The sequence below is a fragment of the Eucyclogobius newberryi genome, unplaced genomic scaffold (assembly GCF_026437365.1).
Source record: "Eucyclogobius newberryi isolate DKJ021-1_F unplaced genomic scaffold, fEucNew1.0.hap1 SCAF_5, whole genome shotgun sequence".
In the NCBI taxonomy this organism is placed as follows: domain Eukaryota; kingdom Metazoa; phylum Chordata; class Actinopteri; order Gobiiformes; family Gobiidae; genus Eucyclogobius; species Eucyclogobius newberryi.
The window spans coordinates 1,627,971-1,650,062 of record NW_027316167.1 but is presented as its reverse complement, the minus strand read 5'-3'; the positions used below and the strand labels follow the sequence as shown (position 1 = coordinate 1,650,062).

General features: G+C 49.0%; 2 protein-coding genes across 4 annotated transcripts in view; both read right to left on the bottom strand.

Moving 5' to 3' along the window:
* Positions 1-22,092, bottom strand: part of LOC140380800 (V-type proton ATPase subunit d 1) — a 371,409-nt gene that overhangs the window by 16,088 nt on the left and 333,229 nt on the right. For 2 of the 3 annotated variants that reach the window (XM_072464711.1, XM_072464709.1), the window contains exon 1: positions 6,594-6,603. The exons of the other annotated variant lie outside the window; for it this stretch is intronic. The gene's annotated coding sequence lies outside the window, so the exon portion shown is untranslated. Of the gene's footprint in view, positions 1-6,593; positions 6,604-22,092 lie in introns of those variants that run through there. 3 annotated transcript variants of the gene reach the window in all.
* On the bottom strand, positions 1,002-21,995 carry prc1b (protein regulator of cytokinesis 1b; the record flags this gene model as incomplete). Its single annotated transcript, XM_072465598.1, has 13 exons — positions 1,002-1,236; positions 1,299-1,493; positions 1,558-1,656; positions 1,788-1,958; positions 2,022-2,165; positions 3,945-4,040; positions 6,359-6,495; positions 6,671-6,818; positions 15,569-15,721; positions 15,781-15,936; positions 17,781-18,014; positions 18,093-18,215; positions 21,849-21,995. Coding segments are annotated over 13 exons (1,980 nt in total), but the record flags the coding sequence as incomplete, so codon positions are not given.

The following is a 22,092-nucleotide window of genomic DNA, read 5'->3' as shown; positions in this document are numbered from 1 at the left end:
CTTACTCCTGCTATGACAGAAATAGTCAACAATTAGTGACAACAGCAGCGCGAAGCGCTGCATTCCTCCAAAAACCCTCCTGGCATCGTCCCGTACGCGAGAATCCATGCCTCGGGCATGGGTCATGCTTGTATCTGCTCAAATCAATGGAAGTCTATGGGGAGTGGGCGGGGCATCCCGACGGAATAGGGAGTGACGAGCGCGTAAGCGCTCGTAATGATGATTCCACCCCATGGCGGCATGGGGAAGGCTTATAGCTTTCAAACGATGTATAATTTGTTGTTATAGTGGAAACGGCTATATTGTTTTTGCTAAAAATATTATTATTATTAGGCCCGAGCGCCACAAGCTGCGAGAGGCCTATTAATCTCGTAAAGCCGTGCAAAGCACGGCTGCGAAAGTTCGCAGGTAGTCGCACGAAATCGAGCGCGAAGCGCTCGCCCACTTCCAAACACTCACTAACGCACTCCTTCACTCATGCACGCCCTGTGCAGACTAATTAGTTGTAGGAAAATGGAACATTACCGTTGTAAACGGGCGAAGCCCGTGCAAAAGTGCGCACTAAACGAGCACTTTACATTGAGATGACGACCGTGTCTGTCTGTCTGTCTGTCTGTCTGTCACAGGTTTCAGAACGAGGAGAAATGAGGGCAAAACTCATGAATGAATTTGCAAAAATGTTGGACTTTTCATATATATTTATTTTTAAAGTTGGTTGCTATGGCAACAGTTTTATTTTCATAACAAAGTGAACATTAGTCGAACTTGTAACGGTTCATGCAGCATATAATATATATAATATGATACATATGGGCTTATTTACATTATATATATATGTATATATATATATATATATATATATATATATATATATGTATATATATACATATATATATATATATATATATATATATACACATATATCTGTGACATTAAAACAGGTTAAAATGTAAAATAAAGCACATGATAAAACAGAATGAAACACAAACATGAACAAAGATCACAACTACTATTATTATGACTATTTACACAATAACTGACTTCATTTTGTTCTCAGGGTCAAAGGTCAGAAGATCCTTCATGTAGTGTTCGTCCAGGACTCGGCCTGGACTCAGGTCTGTGGAGTTCAGGACCTGGCTCTGGACTCGGTCTGGACTCGGTCTGGACTCGGTCTGGACTCGGTCTGGACTCGGTCTGGACTCGGTCTGGACTCGGTCTGGACTCGGTCAGCTCTTTCTGTCGACAAAAACACATGATTTGATCACTTTTCCTTGAGTCTGTGGTTTGTTCAAACTGACCACAAACTGTGAGTACGTCGAGGCCACAGAGTCCAGAGTCTGAGCTCGGTTCTCCTTCTGCTCCTGGCTCCAGACCGGCTCCTGGCTCCAGACCGGCTCCTGGCTCCAGACCGGCTCCTGGTTCAGAGGCGGGGCCCGAGGCGGGGCCCGAGGCGGGGCCCGGTTAGAGCGGACCGGAGTCCGGACCAAAGGGATCTGAAAGACAAGACGTGACAATGAAGAGAGAGACCACCTGACCCAAGTCACACCTGAGACTCACCTGGGCGGGGCATACAGGGGGGCGGGGCCTGGGGGAGTGGCACATCTGTCCCTGTGCAGATCGGAGCGTGCTATTGGTCGAGAGGCTGCAGCCGCTGAGCTGCAGGAGAGAGAGAGAGGGAGGAGCTTATTAGAGTCAGACATTTAACCAGGCCCACAGCCACGCCCACAGCCACGCCCATGGAACAGTTCGGTTCTAGCTCGGTTCTAGGGTGTTGGTCTGGGTCTTACCGGGGTTCTCTTGGTCTTGTTGAGGCTCTTAGGTTCCTGGTTCTTCAGACTTGGACTCTTGGCTCTCTGTGTTCCGCTGGGTGAGTTCCCGATGAAGCGGCGTTTGGTTGGAGTCCGGACTGTGGTGCCGTACAACATGTCCTCTTCCGTCTGCCGCGCCTTCTTCAGGAGCTGAGGACGGACCAGAACATGGATCATAAAGAGTTCTTCTGAGAGCAAATCTAGATCCCGTACCCTCTGGTTCCTCTGGTGGTCCCGCTGCTCCTGCAGGAGGATCCACTGCTGCTCCACAAACTGCAGGAAGTCCAGACCCTTCACCAGGAACGGGCCCTTGTGTTTCTGCCACAGAGAGATCCGAGTCTTCAGAACGCGCTCCAACTGCAACAGACAATCTACTGTGTTCTTCCACCGTCCAGTCAAAGAACCCATCTGTGTCGTCTGGACACCGCTGAGCAGCTCCTGTGACCTCGTGTGACCTCGTGTGACCACATGTGACCCTGTGTGACCCTGTGTGACCTCGTGTGACCACATGTGACCCTGTGTGACCTCGTGTGACCACATGTGACCCTGTGTGACCCTGTGTGACCCTGTGTGACCTCGTGTGACCCTTGTGTGACCTCGTGTGACCCTTGTGTGACCCTCGCTCCATCTTTATATGGACTCTGGAAGCTGTATCGCTGTGAGCAGATGACCCAGATCCACATTACCTGCACTCACCTGAGGGAGGTTCTTTCTGTGAGTCACAGGTGGAGCTCACCTGAGGGAGGTTCTTTCTGTGAGTCACAGGTGGAGCTCACCTGAGGGAGGTTCTTTCTGTGAGTCACAGGTGGAGCTCACCTGAGGGAGGTTCTTTCTGTGAGTCACAGGTGGAGCTCACCTGAGGGAGGTTCTTTCTGTGAGTCACAGGTGGAGCTCACCTGAGGGAGGTTCTTTCTGTGAGTCACAGGTGGAGCTCACCTGAGGGAGGTTCTTTCTGTGAGTCACAGGTGGAGCTCACCTGAGGGAGGTTCTTTCTGTGAGTCACAGGTGGAGCTCACCTGAGGGAGGTTCTTTCTGTGAGTCACAGGTGGAGCTCACCTGAGGGAGGTTCTTTCTGTGAGTCACAGGTGGAGCTCACCTGAGGGAGGTTCTTTCTGTGAGTCACAGGTGGAGCTCACCTGAGGGAGGTTCTTTCTGTGAGTCACAGGTGGAGCTCACCTGAGGGAGGTTCTTTCTGTGAGTCACAGGTAGAACTCACCTGAGGGAGGTTCTTTCTGTGAGTCACAGGTAGAACTCACCTGAGGGAGGTTCTTTCTGTGAGTCACAGGTGGAGCTCACCTTAGGGAGGTTCTTTCTGTGAGTCACAGGTGGAGCTCACCTTAGGGAGGTTCTTTCTGTGAGTCACAGGTGGAGCTCACCTGAGGGAGGTTCTTTCTGTGAGTCACAGGTGGAGCTCACCTGAGGGAGGTTCTTTCTGTGAGTCACAGGTGGAGCTCACCTTAGGGAGGTTCTTTCTGAGAGTCACAGGTGGAGCTCACCTGAGGGAGGTTCTTTCTGTGAGTCACAGGTAGAACTCACCTGAGGGAGGTTCTTTCTGTGAGTCACAGGTGGAGCTCACCTTAGGGAGGTTCTTTCTGTGAGTCACAGGTGGAGCTCACCTTAGGGAGGTTCTTTCTGTGAGTCACAGGTAGAACTCACCTGAGGGAGGTTCTTTCTGTGAGTCACAGGTAGAACTCACCTGAGGGAGGTTCTTTCTGTGAGTCACAGGTAGAACTCACCTGAGGGAGGTTCTTTCTGTGAGTCACAGGTGGAGCTCACCTGAGGGAGGTTCTTTCTGTGAGTCACAGGTGGAGCTCACCTGAGGGAGGTTCTTTCTGTGAGTCACAGGTGGAGCTCACCTTAGGGAGGTTCTTTCTGTGAGTCACAGGTGGAGCTCACCTGAGGGAGGTTCTTTCTGTGAGTCACAGGTAGAACTCACCTGAGGGAGGTTCTTTCTGTGAGTCACAGGTGGAGCTCACCTTAGGGAGGTTCTTTCTGTGAGTCACAGGTGGAGCTCACCTTAGGGAGGTTCTTTCTGTGAGTCACAGGTGGAGCTCACCTTAGGGAGGTTCTTTCTGTGAGTCACAGGTGGAGCTCACCTTAGGGAGGTTCTTTCTGTGAGTCACAGGTGGAGCTCACCTTAGGGAGGTTCTTGCTGAGCTCACTTCTCTGTCGTTCTTCTTTCAGCAGATTTCCTCCTCGGTTTGTGAATCTCGACAGATCTGACGCTTTTCTCTGAAACAAAAGATTCATGTTTGTGTCAGATCTGAGTCCGATATAAAAACCTGCAACATGTCGTCTGGACTAAAGACTCTAAAACACAAGAAAAGAGTTTTTATCAATCAAATAAATATACATTAGTTTGTCCTGAGTCTGGACCAGCCACAGAGAAGCTCCATCACAATGTGTCTGGCTCTGGGGACGTCCAGCAGAAGCTGATCCGTCCACCTTAGAGCTCTTAGAGCTCTGTTTGGGTTTGAAGCAGACAGAAGCTTTAGAGCTTTAAAAACTGTCCCGGCTGAAGGGGGCGACACCCACATGAAGTGCAGTGTTCTGTCCCAGCTGAAGGGGGCGACACCCACGTGAAGTGCAGTGTTCTGTCCCAGCTGAAGGGGGCGACACCCACATGAAGTGCAGTGTTCTGTCCCAGCTGAAGGGGGCGACACCCACGTGAAGTGCAGTGTTCTGTCCCAGCTGAAGGGGGCGACACCCACGTGAAGTGCAGTGTTCTGTCCCAGCTGAAGGGGGCGACACCCACGTGAAGTGCAGTGTTCTGTCCCAGCTGAAGGGGGCGACACCCACATGAAGTGCAGTGTTCTGTCCCAGCTGAAGGGGGCGACACCCACGTGAAGTGCAGTGTTCTGTCCCAGCTGAAGGGGGCGACACCCACATGAAGTGCAGTGTTCTGTCCCAGCTGAAGGGGGCGACACCCACGTGAAGTGCAGTGTTCTGTCCCGGCTGAAGGGGGCGACACCCACATGAAGTGCAGTGTTCTGTCCCAGCTGAAGGGGGCGACACCCACGTGAAGTGCAGTGTTCTGTCCCAGCTGAAGGGGGCAACACCCACATGAAGTGCAGTGTTCTGTCCCAGCTGAAGGGGGCGACACCCACATGAAGTGCAGTGTTCTGTCCCAGCTGAAGGGGGCGACACCCACGTGAAGTGCAGTGTTCTGTCCCAGCTGAAGGGGGCGACACCCACGTGAAGTGCAGTGTTCTGTCCCAGCTGAAGGGGGCGACACCCACGTGAAGTGCAGTGTTCTGTCCCAGCTGAAGGGGGCGACACCCACATGAAGTGCAGTGTTCTGTCCCAGCTGAAGGGGGCGACACCCACGTGAAGTGCAGTGTTCTGTCCCAGCTGAAGGGGGCGACACCCACGTGAAGTGCAGTGTTCTGTCCCAGCTGAAGGGGGCGACACCCACGTGAAGTGCAGTGTTCTGTCCCAGCTGAAGGGGGCGACACCCACGTGAAGTGCAGTGTTCTGTCCCAGCTGAAGGGGGCGACACCCACGTGAAGTGCAGTGTTCTGTCCCGGCTGAAGGGGGCGACACCCACATGAAGTGCAGTGTTCTGTCCCGGCTGAAGGGGGCGACACCCACATGAAGTGCAGTGTTCTGTCCCAGCTGAAGGGGGCGACACCCACATGAAGTGCAGTGTTCTGTCCCAGCTGAAGGGGGCGACACCCACATGAAGTGCAGTGTTCTGTCCCAGCTGAAGGGGGCGACACCCACATGAAGTGCAGTGTTCTGTCCCAGCTGAAGGGGGCGACACCCACATGAAGTGCAGTGTTCTGTCCCAGCTGAAGGGGGCGACACCCACATGAAGTGCAGTGTTCTGTCCCAGCTGAAGGGGGCGACACCCACATGAAGTGCAGTGTTCTGTCCCAGCTGAGGGGGGCGACACCCACGTGAAGTGCAGTGTTCTGTCCCAGCTGAAGGGGGCGACACCCACGTGAAGTGCAGTGTTCTGTCCCAGCTGAAGGGGGCGACACCCACATGAAGTGCAGTGTTCTGTCCCAGCTGAAGGGGGCGACACCCACGTGAAGTGCAGTGTTCTGTCCCAGCTGAAGGGGGCGACACCCACATGAAGTGCAGTGTTCTGTCCCAGCTGAAGGGGGCGACACCCACATGAAGTGCAGTGTTCTGTCCCAGCTGAAGGGGGCGACACCCACGTGAAGTGCAGTGTTCTGTCCCAGCTGAAGGGGGCGACACCCACGTGAAGTGCAGTGTTCTGTCCCAGCTGAAGGGGGCGACACCCACATGAAGTGCAGTGTTCTGTCCCAGCTGAAGGGGGCGACACCCACATGAAGTGCAGTGTTCTGTCCCAGCTGAAGGGGGCGACACCCACATGAAGTGCAGTGTTCTGTCCCAGCTGAAGGGGGCGACACCCACATGAAGTGCAGTGTATTGTGATGATGATGTCACTGTGTTCAGCGACACAAAGGGATCGTGGGAAACAACAGCGTTTACAATGTCAATAATGCTACAATACGTCACTTTTATTACAAAGAACGTGACATGTGAGTGTTCCAGGGCAGTTGGTCCTATAAGCGACTCACCTCCAGCTCCATGAACACCTCCCATTGGTCCATCCACTTCTGAACTCCCTCCACGATTGGACGATGCTCTTCATAAAACAGTTTGAGACGCTGCAGCTCCGCCTCCAGCGCCTCCAGGACCCGCTCCGAGACCTCGTCTGGACCGGGACAAGGACAGGATTAGAACCAGGACCGGGACCAGACCTGGGACCAGACCTGGGACCAGACCTGGGACCGGGACCAGGACCAGGACCTGGTCCCGGTCCTGGTTCTGGTACTGGTTCTGGTACTGGTTCTGGTTCTGGTCCTAGTCCAGGTGTGCGTGTGACTGACCGGAGTAGAAGGTGATGAATTCCAGACGTTGTTCTTCGCTGCAGAAACATTTGTCCCAAAACTCAGAGATTTCAGCTCGAACTGAGTCAGACACAGTTTTAATGTTCTCGAGTTTAAGACGCTCCAGACGCTCGGCCTCAAACTGCAGCTGGAACACAGAGAGAACGTGTTAGAACACAGAGAGAACGTGTTAGAACACAGAGAGAACGTGTTAGAACACAGAGAGAACGTGTTAGAACACAGAGAGAACGTGTTAGAACACAGAGAGAACGTGTTAGAACACAGAGAGAACGTGTTAGAACACGGAGAGAACGTGTTAGAACACAGAGAGCACAGAGAGAACGTGTTAGAACACAGAGAGTACGTGTTAGAACACAGAGAGAACGTGTTAGAACACAGAGAGCACAGAGAGAACGTGTTAGAACACAGAGAGAACGTGTTAGAACACGGAGAGAACGTGTTAGAACACAGAGAGCACAGAGAGAACGTGTTAGAACACAGAGAGTACGTGTTAGAACACAGAGAGAACGTGTTAGAACACAGAGAGCACAGAGAGAACGTGTTAGAACACAGAGAGTACGTGTTAGAACACAGAGAGCACAGAGAGAACACAGAGAGAACGTGTTAGAACACAGAGAGAACGTGTTAGAACACAGAGAGAACGTGTTAGAACACAGAGAGAACGTGTTAGAACACAGTGAGAGCGTGTTAGAACACAGAGAGAACGTGTTAGAACACAGAGAGAACGTGTTAGAACACAGTGAGAGCGTGTTAGAACACAGAGAGAACGTGTTAGAACACAGTGAGTACGTGTTAGAACACAGAGAGAACGTGTTAGAACACAGTGAGAGCGTGTTAGAACACAGAGAGAACGTGTTAGAACACAGTGAGTGCGTGTTGGAACACAGAGAGAACGTGTTAGAACACAGTGAGTACGTGTTAGAACACAGAGAGAACGTGTTAGAACACAGTGAGAGCGTGTTGGAACACAGAGAGAACGTGTTAGAACACAGTGAGTACGTGTTAGAACACAGAGAGAACGTGTTAGAACACAGAGAGAACGTGTTAGAACACAGTGAGAGCGTGTTAGAACACAGAGAGAACGTGTTAGAACACAGTGAGAGCGTGTTAGAACACAGAGAGAACGTGTTAGAACACAGAGAGAACGTGTTAGAACACAGTGAGAGCGTGTTAGAACACAGAGAGAACGTGTTAGAACACAGAGAGAACGTGTTAGAACACAGAGAGAACGTGTTAGAACACAGTGAGAGCGTGTTAGAACACAGAGAGAACGTGTTAGAACACAGTGAGAGCGTGTTAGAACACAGTGAGAGCGTGTTAGAACACAGAGAGAACGTGTTAGAACACAGTGAGTACGTGTTAGAACACAGTGAGAGCGTGTTAGAACACAGAGAGAACGTGTTAGAACACAGTGAGAGCGTGTTAGAACACAGAGAGAACGTGTTAGAACACAGTGAGTACGTGTTAGAACACAGAGAGAACGTGTTAGAACACAGTGAGTACGTGTTAGAACACAGTGAGAGCGTGTTAGAACACAGAGAGAACGTGTTAGAACACAGTGAGAGCGTGTTAGAACACAGAGAGAACGTGTTAGAACACAGAGAGAACGTGTTAGAACACAGTGAGTACGTGTTAGAACACAGAGAGAACGTGTTAGAACACAGTGAGTACGTGTTAGAACACAGTGAGTACGTGTTAGAACACAGTGAGAGCGTGTTAGAACACAGAGAGAACGTGTTAGAACACAGTGAGAGCGTGTTAGAACACAGAGAGAACGTGTTAGAACACAGTGAGTACGTGTTAGAACACAGAGAGAACGTGTTAGAACACAGTGAGAGCGTGTTAGAACACAGAGAGAACGTGTTAGAACACAGAGAGAACGTGTTAGAACACAGTGAGAGCGTGTTAGAACACAGAGAGAACGTGTTAGAACACAGTGAGAGCGTGTTAGAACACAGAGAGAACGTGTTAGAACACAGAGAGAACGTGTTAGAACACAGTGAGAGCGTGTTAGAACACAGAGAGAACGTGTTAGAACACAGTGAGAGCGTGTTAGAACACAGAGAGAACGTGTTAGAACACAGTGAGTACGTGTTAGAACACAGTGAGAGCGTGTTAGAACACAGTGAGTACGTGTTAGAACATCTAATCTAACTAATTGGCTCAGGTGTCTAAGATTGATTTCACTGAGACACAAAACAATCCATGAGTTTCACTGGAAAACAAACTTTTATGACAATGAAACACAATTTGCAGAATCCTTTGGAACACGGTGTATATAGAGTATGTTGTTGTATGTTGTAGTATGTTGTAGTATATTGTTGTATATTGTAGTATGTTGTTGTTGTTGTATGTTGTAGTATATTGTAGTATGTTGTTGTATGTTGTTATTGTTGTAGTAAATAGTTGTAGTAAATTGTTGTATGATGTAGTATGTTGTTATTGTTGTAGTATGTTGTTGTAGTATGGTGTAGTATATTGTAATATATTGTAGTATGTTGTTGTTGTAGTATGTTGTAGTATGTTCTTGTATGCATGTTGTAGTATGTTGTTGTTGTTGTTGTTGTAGTATGTTGTAGTATGTTGTAGTATATTGTAGTATATTGTAGTATATTGTAATATGTTGTAATATGTTGTTGTATGCTGTTATTGTTGTTTGTTATTGTAGTATGTTGATGTTGTAGTATATTGTAATATGTTGTGGTTTGTTGTTGTATGTTGTAGTATGTTGTTGTAATATGTTGTAATATGTTGTAGTATGTTGTAGTATGTTGTAGTATGTTGTAGTATGTTGTAGTATATTGTAGTATATTGTACTATGTTGTAGTACATTGTTGTATGTTGTTGTACGTTGTAGTATATTGTTGTAGTATGTTGTTGTTGTAGTATGTTGTAGTATATTGTAGTATATTGTACTATGTTGTAGTACATTGTTGTATATTGTATTATGTTGTAGTAAATTGTTGTATGCTGTAGTATGTTGTTATTGTTGTAGTATGTTGTTGTTATTGTTGTAGTATGTTGTAGTATATTGTTGTATGCTGTAGTATGTTGTTATTGTTGTAGTTACCCTGCTTCCGAAGAGTGCACACGCTTTTTTGCTCGCTCCGCTTGCTATCGCTGCTTTCCTTATTTATTTTGCTTTTTAATCAGTTTTTGTCTTCCAAACATTTTTGCTTTAGACTTTTTCAAGTAAACCAAGGATTTTAAGAACATTTTTCCAGTTTTAACGACATATCTGACGCCAGCGACATGTCCGGGAGAAGAAGGGAGAAAGACTGTGAACGCTGTCGGAAATATCAACAAGAAATTAATGAGCTGAAAACACGGATATTTGTTTTGGAATCTGAAAAAGTTCTTCACGATACCATTCCTGTGTCAACCGACGGTAAGAAGAGCACACTTTTTACAAGAAAAACTGCTACTTTCAACCTAAACCGCAGTGACTCTGTGTCGTTTCCAAAACTGTCTAAAAACCAGAAAGACCAGGCTGTTTCTTGGAACAAACTTGGAGCAAAGCCTAAACGATACAAAGATAAGGTGAAGTCACCTAAAATACAGCTCACAAACAGATTTTTACCACTTTCAGAGATGGAATTAAATGAAAAAAGGAAAGATGACGTGGCCAAAATACAGCGAGAAGGATCTGTGCCAGGAGCCAAGGTCATTGTTTTAGTTGGGGACGGCGTGATAAGTCACGTGACGCATGAAAAGATAAACACACATTCTTTTCCAAGCGCCACTGTTTCTGAGATAACGTCACTCCTTCCAAATATTATGGCTAAGCATGGAGGAGCTAAACAGCTGATTGTGCACGTGGGTGCAGTGGACATGCGGCGGGAACAGACTGCAGTTTTGAAAAAAGACTTCTTGAAGTTATTCGACGTGCTTGATAAAATGGAAATCAAAACATTCATAAGTGGACCTCTTCCAAACATCGACAGGAGGATAAACAAGTTTAGCCGGCTTTTTCAGCTGAACACATGGCTGTCCAAAGAGTGTCCCCCGAGAGGACTACACTACATTGAGAACTTCTATCTATTCTGGAAACGAGAGGACCTGTTTAAGATAAATGGCCCCCACCTATGCAGAGGTGGAGTGAGGGTGCTGACAGAGAACCTGCTCCACGCTCTGAGGCATTGGACTGGGCCTGGACAGGGTCCTGAGCAGATAGTTAGAGAAGAGAGGAATGAGAGAAGAATTCCTGCTCCATCAGCCAGAGACCGAGCCAATGTTTCAGCATCAAAAGCACCACAACCTCAGCCTCCACCAAAGGATTCATCAGTAGCTGCTCCACCACCACCAGCAAAGGATTCAGCTCCAGCTGCTCCACATTCACCTCCACCGCCTCCAGCAAAGGAACAATCTTCAAAGGCCTTGGACCCATCTGTGACAAGCCCAACAACATCCCTGTCATCGCCCCTGCCTTCACACCAGCCCTGGGTTCCCCCTGCAACATCTACTCCCACTAAAGATTCATCATTCTCCTTCTCATCTCCACTCTCACCCATGGGCCTTCCCAGCCATTTTGAAAGTCTGATCAAATCAGGCATTAAGATGGCTCCACTCACGCCCAATATAGCAAGGGCTATGTCAATACTTATCAACTCTTCCCTGCACAAGCCGACTACACCAACAAAAGCCCCACCACCCATCCCCCCTCGTCTCTCACCTGGTATCTCCCATAGCTAGGATGCACTGGGTCTCAGCGTTGCCGGGACTTATTGTCACATTAAAAATCAAACCAACCCGGGGCCCTATGTAAAAAGAGCCCCCCCTAGTGCTATTTCTGTAGTCACATCATCACACAGATGGAAAAACCAAATGCGAGTCAGGCCCAATCTGAGAAATGTGATTCATATTCCCTGTGAAAAGATAAAGCCCAGTCCCACTGAAACTAGTCTGAAACTTGCTGTGCTAAATGTCAGATCCTTATGTAACAAATCTCTCTTAATTAATAATTGTATTTCTTCTTATAATCTTGATTTTATGTTTTTAACTGAAACATGGCTTGACAAAAACACAGGAAATGTAGTTCTGGTAGAATCTGCTCCACCCAACTTTAAGTTTGAATCTGAAACACGAGAAAACAAAAAAGGGGGTGGAGTCTGTGCTGTCTTTAGAGATGAAATAATTACCCGCAGGTTGTCTTTTGGGGTGTTTTCATCATTTGAGTATGTATCCTTTAAAATGGAGCTAAAATGGTCTCCATCCATTCTCTTCATTGTTTTATACAAGCCTCCCCAGCACTGACAACGTTTTATTGATGATTTTACTGAGATGCTTTCAGTCGTATGCACAGACTTTGATGGTTTGGTCATTACAGGTGATTTCAATGTGCATGTTGATAATATTTGTGACAGAAACGCTAAAGAGCTTGATGCTGTCCTTGAAACCTTCAGTCTTACTCAGCATGTGAGAGGCCCCACCCACAGCAAAGGACACACTCTAGATCTCATAATTACAAAGGGGGTAAATATTTCAAATGTTAATGTGATCGATGTTGCTCTGTCTGATCATTTCTGTGTCTTCTTTGACCTGTCTGTTTCTCCCAAACCTCCGGTTGGTCCTGCAATTGTTCAGAGGAGACACATAAGTGATGGCACAGGTGCACTGTTTATGGAAATGATAAACTTTGAAAATGTCTCATGTTCTAATGTAAATGATTTGTTGAAATCTGTTACATCTAGTGTTTTGAATGTTCTGGACACCATCGCCCCTATAAAGGCTAAAATGGTTAAAAATAAGCAGAAGGCGCCGTGGAGAAATGATGATTCGGTCAGGGCACAGAAAAGGGAGTGCCGCAAGGTCGAACGGAAATGGCGCAAGTCAAAGCTCCAGGTTCAAAAAGAGATTTACAAAGAGAAGCTGAACATGTACAACCTCATCTTATGTAGAACTAGGGAAAGATATTTTTCTGAAATAATTGGAAGCTGCAGTAACAACTGGCGTGTCCTGTTTGCCACAGTAAACAGATGAACAAACCCTCCAGCTCAGCTGCCGTAAGAACTCATGTCCACACCCAAGTGTAATGAGTTTGCATTATTCTTTAATGTCAAAGTTCAGGGCATTAAAAATGCTATAAATCCCACAATGCAAAAAACTACCCTAAAACCACCAAGACACTTAGAGCTAACTCACTTTGCACCAGTAACTGACAAAACTGTCCATGAGATCATCACCAGTCTGAGTTCATCTACAGCTGCCTCGATGTGTTACCCACCAGATTTCTAAAGTCTGTGCTGAACAGTTTGTTAGCACCACTCACTCACATAGTTAACATGTCGCTTCAATCTGGAACATTCCCAATGTCTTTGAAAACATAAAGCCTCTCCTAAAGAAGAGCAGTCTTGATGCCGCAGTACTGAGTCATTACCGGCCCATCTCTAATCTGCCATTTTGGGGCAAAGTCCTTGAAAAGGTTGTTTACCAACAGCTCACAGATTTCCTCTTAATAAACAACTCATTTGATGTTTTTCAGTCAGGTTTTAGACCTCATCACAGCACTGAGACTGCTCTTGTCAAGGTGACAAATGACATTTGCCTGAACACTGACACGGGCAAAGCCTCAGTCTTAATTCTGTTAGATCTGAGTGCTGCTTTTGACACTGTCGATCATGGGATCCTCTTACAGAGACTAGAGGACTGGGTGGGCATCACTGGCACTGCCCTAAACTGGTTAAGGTCCTATCTGGAAGACAGGAAGTACTTTGTTGAAATTGGTAGCTGTGTCTCAGACCACATGACCCTGACCTGTGGAGTGCCCCAAGGGTCAGTCCTGGGTCCCCTTCTGTTCAACCTCTACATGCTGCCGTTGGGTCAGTTGATACGCAGTGAAAATGTGTCCTATCACAATTATGCAGACGACACTCAGATCTATGTTTCACTATCGGCAGGTGACTATGGACCAGTAGATTCACTCTGTCACTGCATCCAACAGATCAGTTTGTGGATGCAAAACAACTTTCTCCAGCTGAACTCAGACAAGACTGAAATAATCGTTTTTGGCCCACAGAAACAAAGAGAAAGTGTTAGCGGTCACCTCCAGAGTCTCCCTCTAAAACCTACAAACCAAATTAGAAATCTGGGGGTAATAATGGACTCAGACTTGAACTTTAATAGCCACGTCAAATCAATAACAGCAGCAGCTTTTTACCATCTAAAAAACATTGCCAAAATCAAAAATATAGTGTCAAAACCAGATTTAGAGAGACTTATCCACGCGTTTGTCTCCAGTAGATTAGACTGTAACGGCCTGCTCACTGGCCTCTCCAAACGAGCTGTAAAACAGCTGCAGTGCATCCAGAACGCTGCTGCTCGGGTCCTGACCAGAACCAGGAAGTATGATCACATTAGTCCTGTTCTCAGGTCTCTGCACTGCCCCCTGTGGCTCAGAGAATAGACTTTAAAGCAGCTCTGCTTGTGTACAAGTCTCTCCATGGCCTAGCACCAAAGTACATCTTGGATATGTTAGTGCCATATGAACCATCTCGGACTCTGAGGACCTCAGGGACCGGCCTCTTGCTGGTGCCAGAGTCAGGACTAAACATGGACCGGCCTCCTGCTGGTGCCCAGAGTCAGGACAAAACATGGACCGGCCTCCTGCTGGTGCCAGAGTCAGGACTTAACATGGAGCGGCCTCCTGCTGGTGCCAGAGTCAGGACTAAACATGGACCGGCCTCCTGCTGGTGCCAGAGTCAGGACTAAACATGGAGCGGCCTCCTGCTGGTGCCAGAGTCAGGACTAAACATGGAGCGGCCTCCTGCTGGTGCCAGAGTCAGGACTAAACATGGACCGGCCTCCTGCTGGTGCCAGAGTCAGGACTAAACATGGAGCGGCCTCCTGCTGGTGCCAGAGTCAGGACTAAACATGGACCGGCCTCCTGCTGGTGCCAGAGTCAGGACAAAACATGGACCGGCCTCCTGCTGGTGCCAGAGTCAGGACTAAACATGGACAAGCCTCCTGCTGGTGCCAGAGTCAGGACTAAACATGGACCGGCCTCCTGCTGGTGCCAGAGTCAGGACTAAACATGGAGCGGCCTCCTGCTGGTGCCAGAGTCAGGACTAAACATGGACCGGCCTCCTGCTGGTGCCAGAGTCAGGACTAAACATGGACCGGCCTCCTGCTGGTGCCAGAGTCAGGACAAAACATGGGGAATCTGCGTTTCAGTTTTATGCAGCTAAAATCTGGAACATTCTTCCTGAAGATGTGAGACAGGTTCTACTCTGACAATGTTCAAATCTAAGCTAAAAACAGTTTTGTTTAGCTGCGCATATGACTGAAAGGATTTTTTCTTTGCACTCTTCTCTTTTGTTTGTGATTTTATTAGTTTAGAAAATCAGTTGGATTGATCATTTTTAATTTAGTTAATTTTACTGTATTTCTGTTTCTGTAATTTCTTTGTGATTTGAATGCATTTTTCCTGCTGTGAAGCACTTTGAATTGCCTTGTGTATGAAATGTGCTCTACAAATAAACTTGCCTTGCCTTGCCTAGTATGTTATAGTATGTTGTTGTTGTTGTTGTGGTATGTTGTTATTGTTGTTGTTGTTGTAGTATGTTGTTGTTGTTGATATAGTAGTATGTTGTTGTATGTTGTAGTATATTGTTGTTGTGGAATGTTGTTGTAGTATGTTGTAGTATGTTGTAGTATGTTGTTGTGGTATGTTGTAGTATATTGTTGTATGCTGTAGTAAGTTGTAGTATGTTGTTGTAGTATGTTGTTGTAGTATATTGTAGTATATTGTAGTATGTTCTTGTATGTCGTTGTATGTTGCAGTATATTGTTGTTGTGGTATGATATTGTTGTAGTATGTTGTTGTTGTTTTAGTATGTTGTAGTATGTTGGGGATGTGATAGTAGTATCTGCAGTACTCACTTGCAGTACTCTCTGTGACACTTTCTCCTGAGGCAGACTTTGGGTGAAAACATCTCGTTCTTCTTCACAAATCTTGAGTTGGTTCCACAGAGTCTGGATCTGGTCCTGGATCTGTCGGCTCTGGTCCTCCAGGTCAGAGCTGCGCCTCTGGAGCTGAACACAGAACACAGAGTCTGAGGGAACAGAACCCACAACCTCCTGGTGGGACTCACCTGGTCCAGCATCAGGCCCAGAGTGTCCAGGTTCTCCAAAGACAAACAGAACTGGTCCAGGTTCTTCTCCAGATCAGAGTCTGGCCTGAGGTCCAGGTCTGAGAAGAGGTCCAGGATCTGGACTCTGAGGGACCTCAAGAGGACCTCACGCCTGGACTGAGAAGAAGAAGTCACAAAGTCACTTCTCACCTTCTCCTGGCTCTGGTGGCTCAGTTCTGACTTCTCCTGGCTCTGGTGGCTCAGTCCTGACTTCTCCTGGCTCTGGTGGCTCAGTTCTCACCTTCTCCTGGCTCTGGTGGCTCAGTTCTGACTTCTCCTGGCTCTGGTGGCTCAGTTCTGACTTCTCCTGGCTCTGGTGGCTCAGTTCTCACCTTCTCCTGGCTCTGGTGGCTCAGTTCTGACTTCTCCTGGCTCTGGTGGCTCAGTTTTGACTTCTCCTGGCTCTGGTGGCTCAGTTCTCACCTTCTCCTGGCTCTGGTGGCTCAGTTCTCACCTTCTCCTGGCTCTGGTGGCTCAGTTCTCACCTTCTCCTGGCTCTGGTGGCTCAGTTCTGACTTCTCCTGGCTCTGGTGGCTCAGTTCTGACTTCTCCTGGCTCTGGTGGCTCAGTTCTGACTTCTCCTGGCTCTGGTGGCTCAGTTCTCACCTTCTCCTGGCTCTGGTGGCTCAGTTCTCACCTTCTCCTGGCTCTGGTGGCTCAGTTCTCACCTTCTCCTGGCTCTGGTGGCTCAGTTCTGACTTCTCCTGGCTCTGGTGGCTCAGTTCTCACCTTCTCCTGGCTCTGGTGGCTCAGTTCTGACTTCTCCTGGCTCTGGTGGCTCAGTTCTCACCTTCTCCTGGCTCTGGTGGCTCAGTTCTCACCTTCTCCTGGCTCTGGTGGCTCAGTTCTGACTTCTCCTGGCTCTGGTGGCTCAGTTCTGACTTCTCCTGGCTCTGGTGGCTCAGTTCTGACTTCTCCTGGCTCTGGTGGCTCAGTTCTCACCTTCTCCTGGCTCTGGTGGCTCAGTTCTCACCTTCTCCTGGCTCTGGTGGCTCAGTTCTCACCTTCTCCTGGCTCTGGTGGCTCAGTTCTCACCTCCTGGTTCTGGTGGCTCAGTTCTCACCTTCTCCTGGCTCTGGTGGCTCAGTTCTGACTTCTGGCTCTGGTGGCTCAGTTCTCACCTTCTCCTGGCTCTGGTGGCTCAGTTCTCACCTTCTCCTGGCTCTGGTGGCTCAGTTCTGACTTCTCCTGGCTCTGGTGGCTCAGTTCTCACCTTCTCCTGGCTCTGGTGGCTCAGTTCTCACCTTCTCCTGGCTCTGGTGGCTCAGTTCTGACTTCTCCTGGCTCTGGTGGCTCAGTTCTCACCTCCTGGTTCTGGTGGCTCAGTTCTCACCTTCTCCTGGCTCTGGTGGCTCAGTTCTGACTTCTCCTGGCTCTGGTGGCTCAGTTCTCACCTTCTCCTGGCTCTGGTGGCTCAGTTCTGACTTCTCCTGGCTCTGGTGGCTCAGTTCTCACCTTCTCCTGGCTCTGGTGGCTCAGTTCTCACCTTCTCCTGGCTCTGGTGGCTCAGTTCTGACTTCTCCTGGCTCTGGTGGCTCAGTTCTCACCTTCTCCTGGCTCTGGTGGCTCAGTCCTGACTTCTCCTGGCTCTGGTGGCTCAGTCCTGACTTCTCCTGGCTCTGGTGGCTCAGTCCTGACTTCTCCTGGCTCTGGTGGCTCAGTTCTCACCTTCTCCTGGCTCTGGTGGCTCAGTTCTCACCTTCTCCTGGCTCTGGTGGCTCAGTTCTGACTTCTCCTGGCTCTGGTGGCTCAGTTCTCACCTTCTCCTGGCTCTGGTGGCTCAGTCCTGACTTCTCCTGGCTCTGGTGGCTCAGTCCTGACTTCTCCTGGCTCTGGTGGCTCTGGTGGCTCAGTTCTCACCTTCTCCTGGCTCTGGTGGCTCAGTTCTCACCTTCTCCTGGCTCTGGTGGCTCAGTCCTGACTTCTCCTGGCTCTGGTGGCTCTGGTGGCTCAGTTCTCACCTTCTCCTGGCTCTGGTGGCTCAGGTGCTGCTCCAGGTCGTGTAGAGTTCTCGTGCTGGGAACGTGGCACGCTGAGACGGTGGTTGGAGGCGTTCCTAATATTTGGGCCAGGTCCTGGTCCTGCCGGAGCAGATCTGTGAGATGTTCCATTCTCCTGGACTTTTCCTTCAGGAGGAAGTCCACTCTGATCCTCAGGTCCTTCTCAGCCTGAAGGAGGCTCTGCCCCGGCTCCTCCTGAGGACACCAAACATCTGAGTCTGAACCTCAGACCTAAAGGTGGGCGGAGTCTGTGGCGTGTGGGCGGAGTCTGACCTGAGGCAGTGGCAGCTCCAGCTCTAAACTCAACTCTGTGATTTCTCTGCGACTCGACTCAACACTTTCCTCCAAACGAAGCTTCAGAGTCTGTTCCTCAGAAATCATCATCTCCAACAGACCCTGAACACACCACAGAAACACAACAGGCCCTGAACACACCACATACACACCAGGCCCTGAACACACCAGAGAAACACACCAGGCCCTGAACACACCAGAGAAACACAACAGACCCTGAACACACCACAGAAACACAACAGACCCTTAACACACCACATACACACCAGGCCCTGAACACACCACATACACACCAGGCCCTGAACACATCACAGAAACACACCAGGCCCTGAACACACCAGAGAAACACAACAGACCCTGAACACACCACAGAAACACAACAGACCCTTAACACACCACATACACACCAGGCCCTGAACACACCACATACACACCAGGCCCTGAACACATCACAGAAACACACCAGGCCCTGAACACACCAGAGAAACACAACAGACCCTGAACACACCACATACACACCAGGCCCTGAACACACCACATACACACCAGGCCCTGAACACATCACAGAAACACACCAGGCCCTGAACACACCAGAGAAACACAACAGACCCTGAACACACCACATACACACCAGGCCCTGAACACACCACATACACACCAGGCCCTGAACACATCACAGAAACACACCAGGCCCTGAACACACCAGAGAAACACAACAGACCCTGAACACACCACAGAAACACAACAGACCCTTAACACACCACATACACACCAGGCCCTGAACACACCACATACACACCAGGCCCTGAACACACCAGAGAAACACAACAGACCCTGAACACACCACATACACACCAGGCCCTGAACACACCACAGAAACACAACAGACCCTGAACACACCAGAGAAACACACCAGGCCCTGAACACACCAGAGAAACAGAACAGGCCCTGAACACACCACATACACACCAGGCCCTGAACACATCACAGAAACACACCAGGCCCTGAACACACCACATACACACCAGGCCCTGAACACACCACATACACACCAGGCCCTGAACACATCACAGAAACACACCAGGCCCTGAACACACCACATACACACCAGGCCCTGAACACACCACATACACACCAGGCCCTGAACACATCACAGAAACACACCAGGCCCTGAACACACCAGAGAAACACAACAGACCCTGAACACACCACAGAAACACAACAGACCCTTAACACACCACATACACACCAGGCCCTGAACACACCACATACACACCAGGCCCTGAACACACCAGAGAAACACAACAGACCCTGAACACACCACATACACACCAGGCCCTGAACACACCACAGAAACACAACAGACCCTGAACACACCAGAGAAACACACCAGGCCCTGAACACACCAGAGAAACAGAACAGGCCCTGAACACACCACATACACACCAGGCCCTGAACACATCACAGAAACACACCAGGCCCTGAACACACCACAGAAACACACCAGGCCCTGAACACACCACATACACACCAGGCCCTGAACACATCACAGAAACACACCAGGCCCTGAACACACCACATACACACCAGGCCCTGAACACACCACATACACACCAGGCCCTGAACACATCACAGAAACACACCAGGCCCTGAACACACCAGAGAAACACAACAGACCCTGAACACACCACAGAAACACAACAGACCCTTAACACACCACATACACACCAGGCCCTGAACACACCACATACACACCAGGCCCTGAACACACCACAGAAACACACCAGGCCCTGAACACACCAGAGAAACACAACAGACCCTGAACACACCACATACACACCAGGCCCTGAACACACCACAGAAACACAACAGACCCTGAACACACCACAGAAACACAACAGACCCTGAACACACCACATACACACCAGGCCCTGAACACACCACATACACACCAGGCCCTGAACACATCACAGAAACACACCAGGCCCTGAACACACCAGAGAAACACAACAGACCCTGAACACACCACATACACACCAGGCCCTGAACACACCACATACACACCAGGCCCTGAACACATCACAGAAACACACCAGGCCCTGAACACACCAGAGAAACACAACAGACCCTGAACACACCACAGAAACACAACAGACCCTTAACACACCACATACACACCAGGCCCTGAACACACCACATACACACCAGGCCCTGAACACACCAGAGAAACACAACAGACCCTGAACACACCACATACACACCAGGCCCTGAACACACCACAGAAACACAACAGACCCTGAACACACCACAGAAACACAACAGACCCTGAACACACCAGAGAAACACACCAGGCCCTGAACACACCACAGAAACACACCAGGCCCTGAACACACCACATACACACCAGGCCCTGAACACATCACAGAAACACAACAGGCCCTGAACACACCACAGAAACACAACAGGCCCTGAACACACCACAGAAACACAACAGGCCCTGAACACACCACAGAAACACAACAGACCCTGAACACACCACATACACACACAACAGACCCTGAACACACCACAAAAACACAACAGACCCTGAACACACCACAGAAACACAACAGGCCCTGAACACACCACATACACACCAGGCCCTGAACACACCACAGAAACACAACAGGCCCTGAACACACCACATACACACCAGGCCCTGAACACACCACAGAAACACAACAGACCCTGAACACACCACAGAAACACAACAGGCCCTGAACACACCACATACACACCAGGCCCTGAACACACCACATACACACCAGGCCCTGAACACACCACAGAAACACAACAGACCCTGAACACACCAGAGAAACACAACAGGCCCTGAACACATCACAGAAACACAACAGGCCCTGAACACACCACAGAAACACAACAGGCCCTGAACACACCACAGAAACACAACAGGCCCTGAACACACCACAGAAACACAACAGGCCCTGAACACACCACAGAAACACAACAGGCCCTGAACACACCACAGAAACACAACAGACCCTGAACACACCACAAAAACACAACAGGCCCTGAACACACCACAGAAACACAACAGACCCTGAACACACCACAAAAACACAACAGGCCCTGAACACACCACAGAAACACAACAGACCCTGAACACACCACAAAAACACAACAGGCCCTGAACACACCACATACACACACAACAGGCCCTGAACACAACACAGTTACAAACTTAAACTGGTAAAACTTTATGACCAAAGGTTTTGTACCAAATAGAATTGAGCTGAGACTCAAGGTCTGGAGGACAAAAGGAAAGGTCTGGAGGACAAAAGGAAAGGTCTGGAGGACAAAAGGTCTGGAGGACAAAAGGTCTAAAGGTTTTTCACCAGATGTAAAAGAGAATCACATGAAAAGCTTTGATATGTTGAAAGAATCCTTTGACTTGGACAAACAAGACTGTCTCCGGGACTCTGTCTCCGGGACTCTGTCTCCGGGACTCTGTCTCCGACCTTGATGGTTCTGGTCTAAAGCCACTCAGACCTTGATGGTTCTGGTCTAAAGCCACTCAGACCTTGATGGTTCTGGTCTAAAGCCGCTCAGACCTTGATGGTTCTGGTCTAAAGCCGCTCAGACCTTGATGGTTCTGGTCTAAAGCCGCTCAGACCTTGATGGTTCTGGTCTAAAGCTGCTCAGACCTTGATGGTTCTGGTCTAAAGCTGCTCTGACCTTGATGTGGTTCTTGACAGTGTTTGTTCGCTGCAGACGTTGTTCCTCTGGAATCCCAATTTCTTCCCAAACGTCCTTCAGAAGAATCAGAGCTTTGTTCAGACAGAACACGGCCTCAGCCGCCAGAACCTCACTGAAATATAACAAATATCATATTCAAACAATGAGAATAATCATATTTATAGCCACAAGTGGCAACAAGCGGCACCGCCCCGCTGCACGCACAAGGGGGAGGGTTCATCCC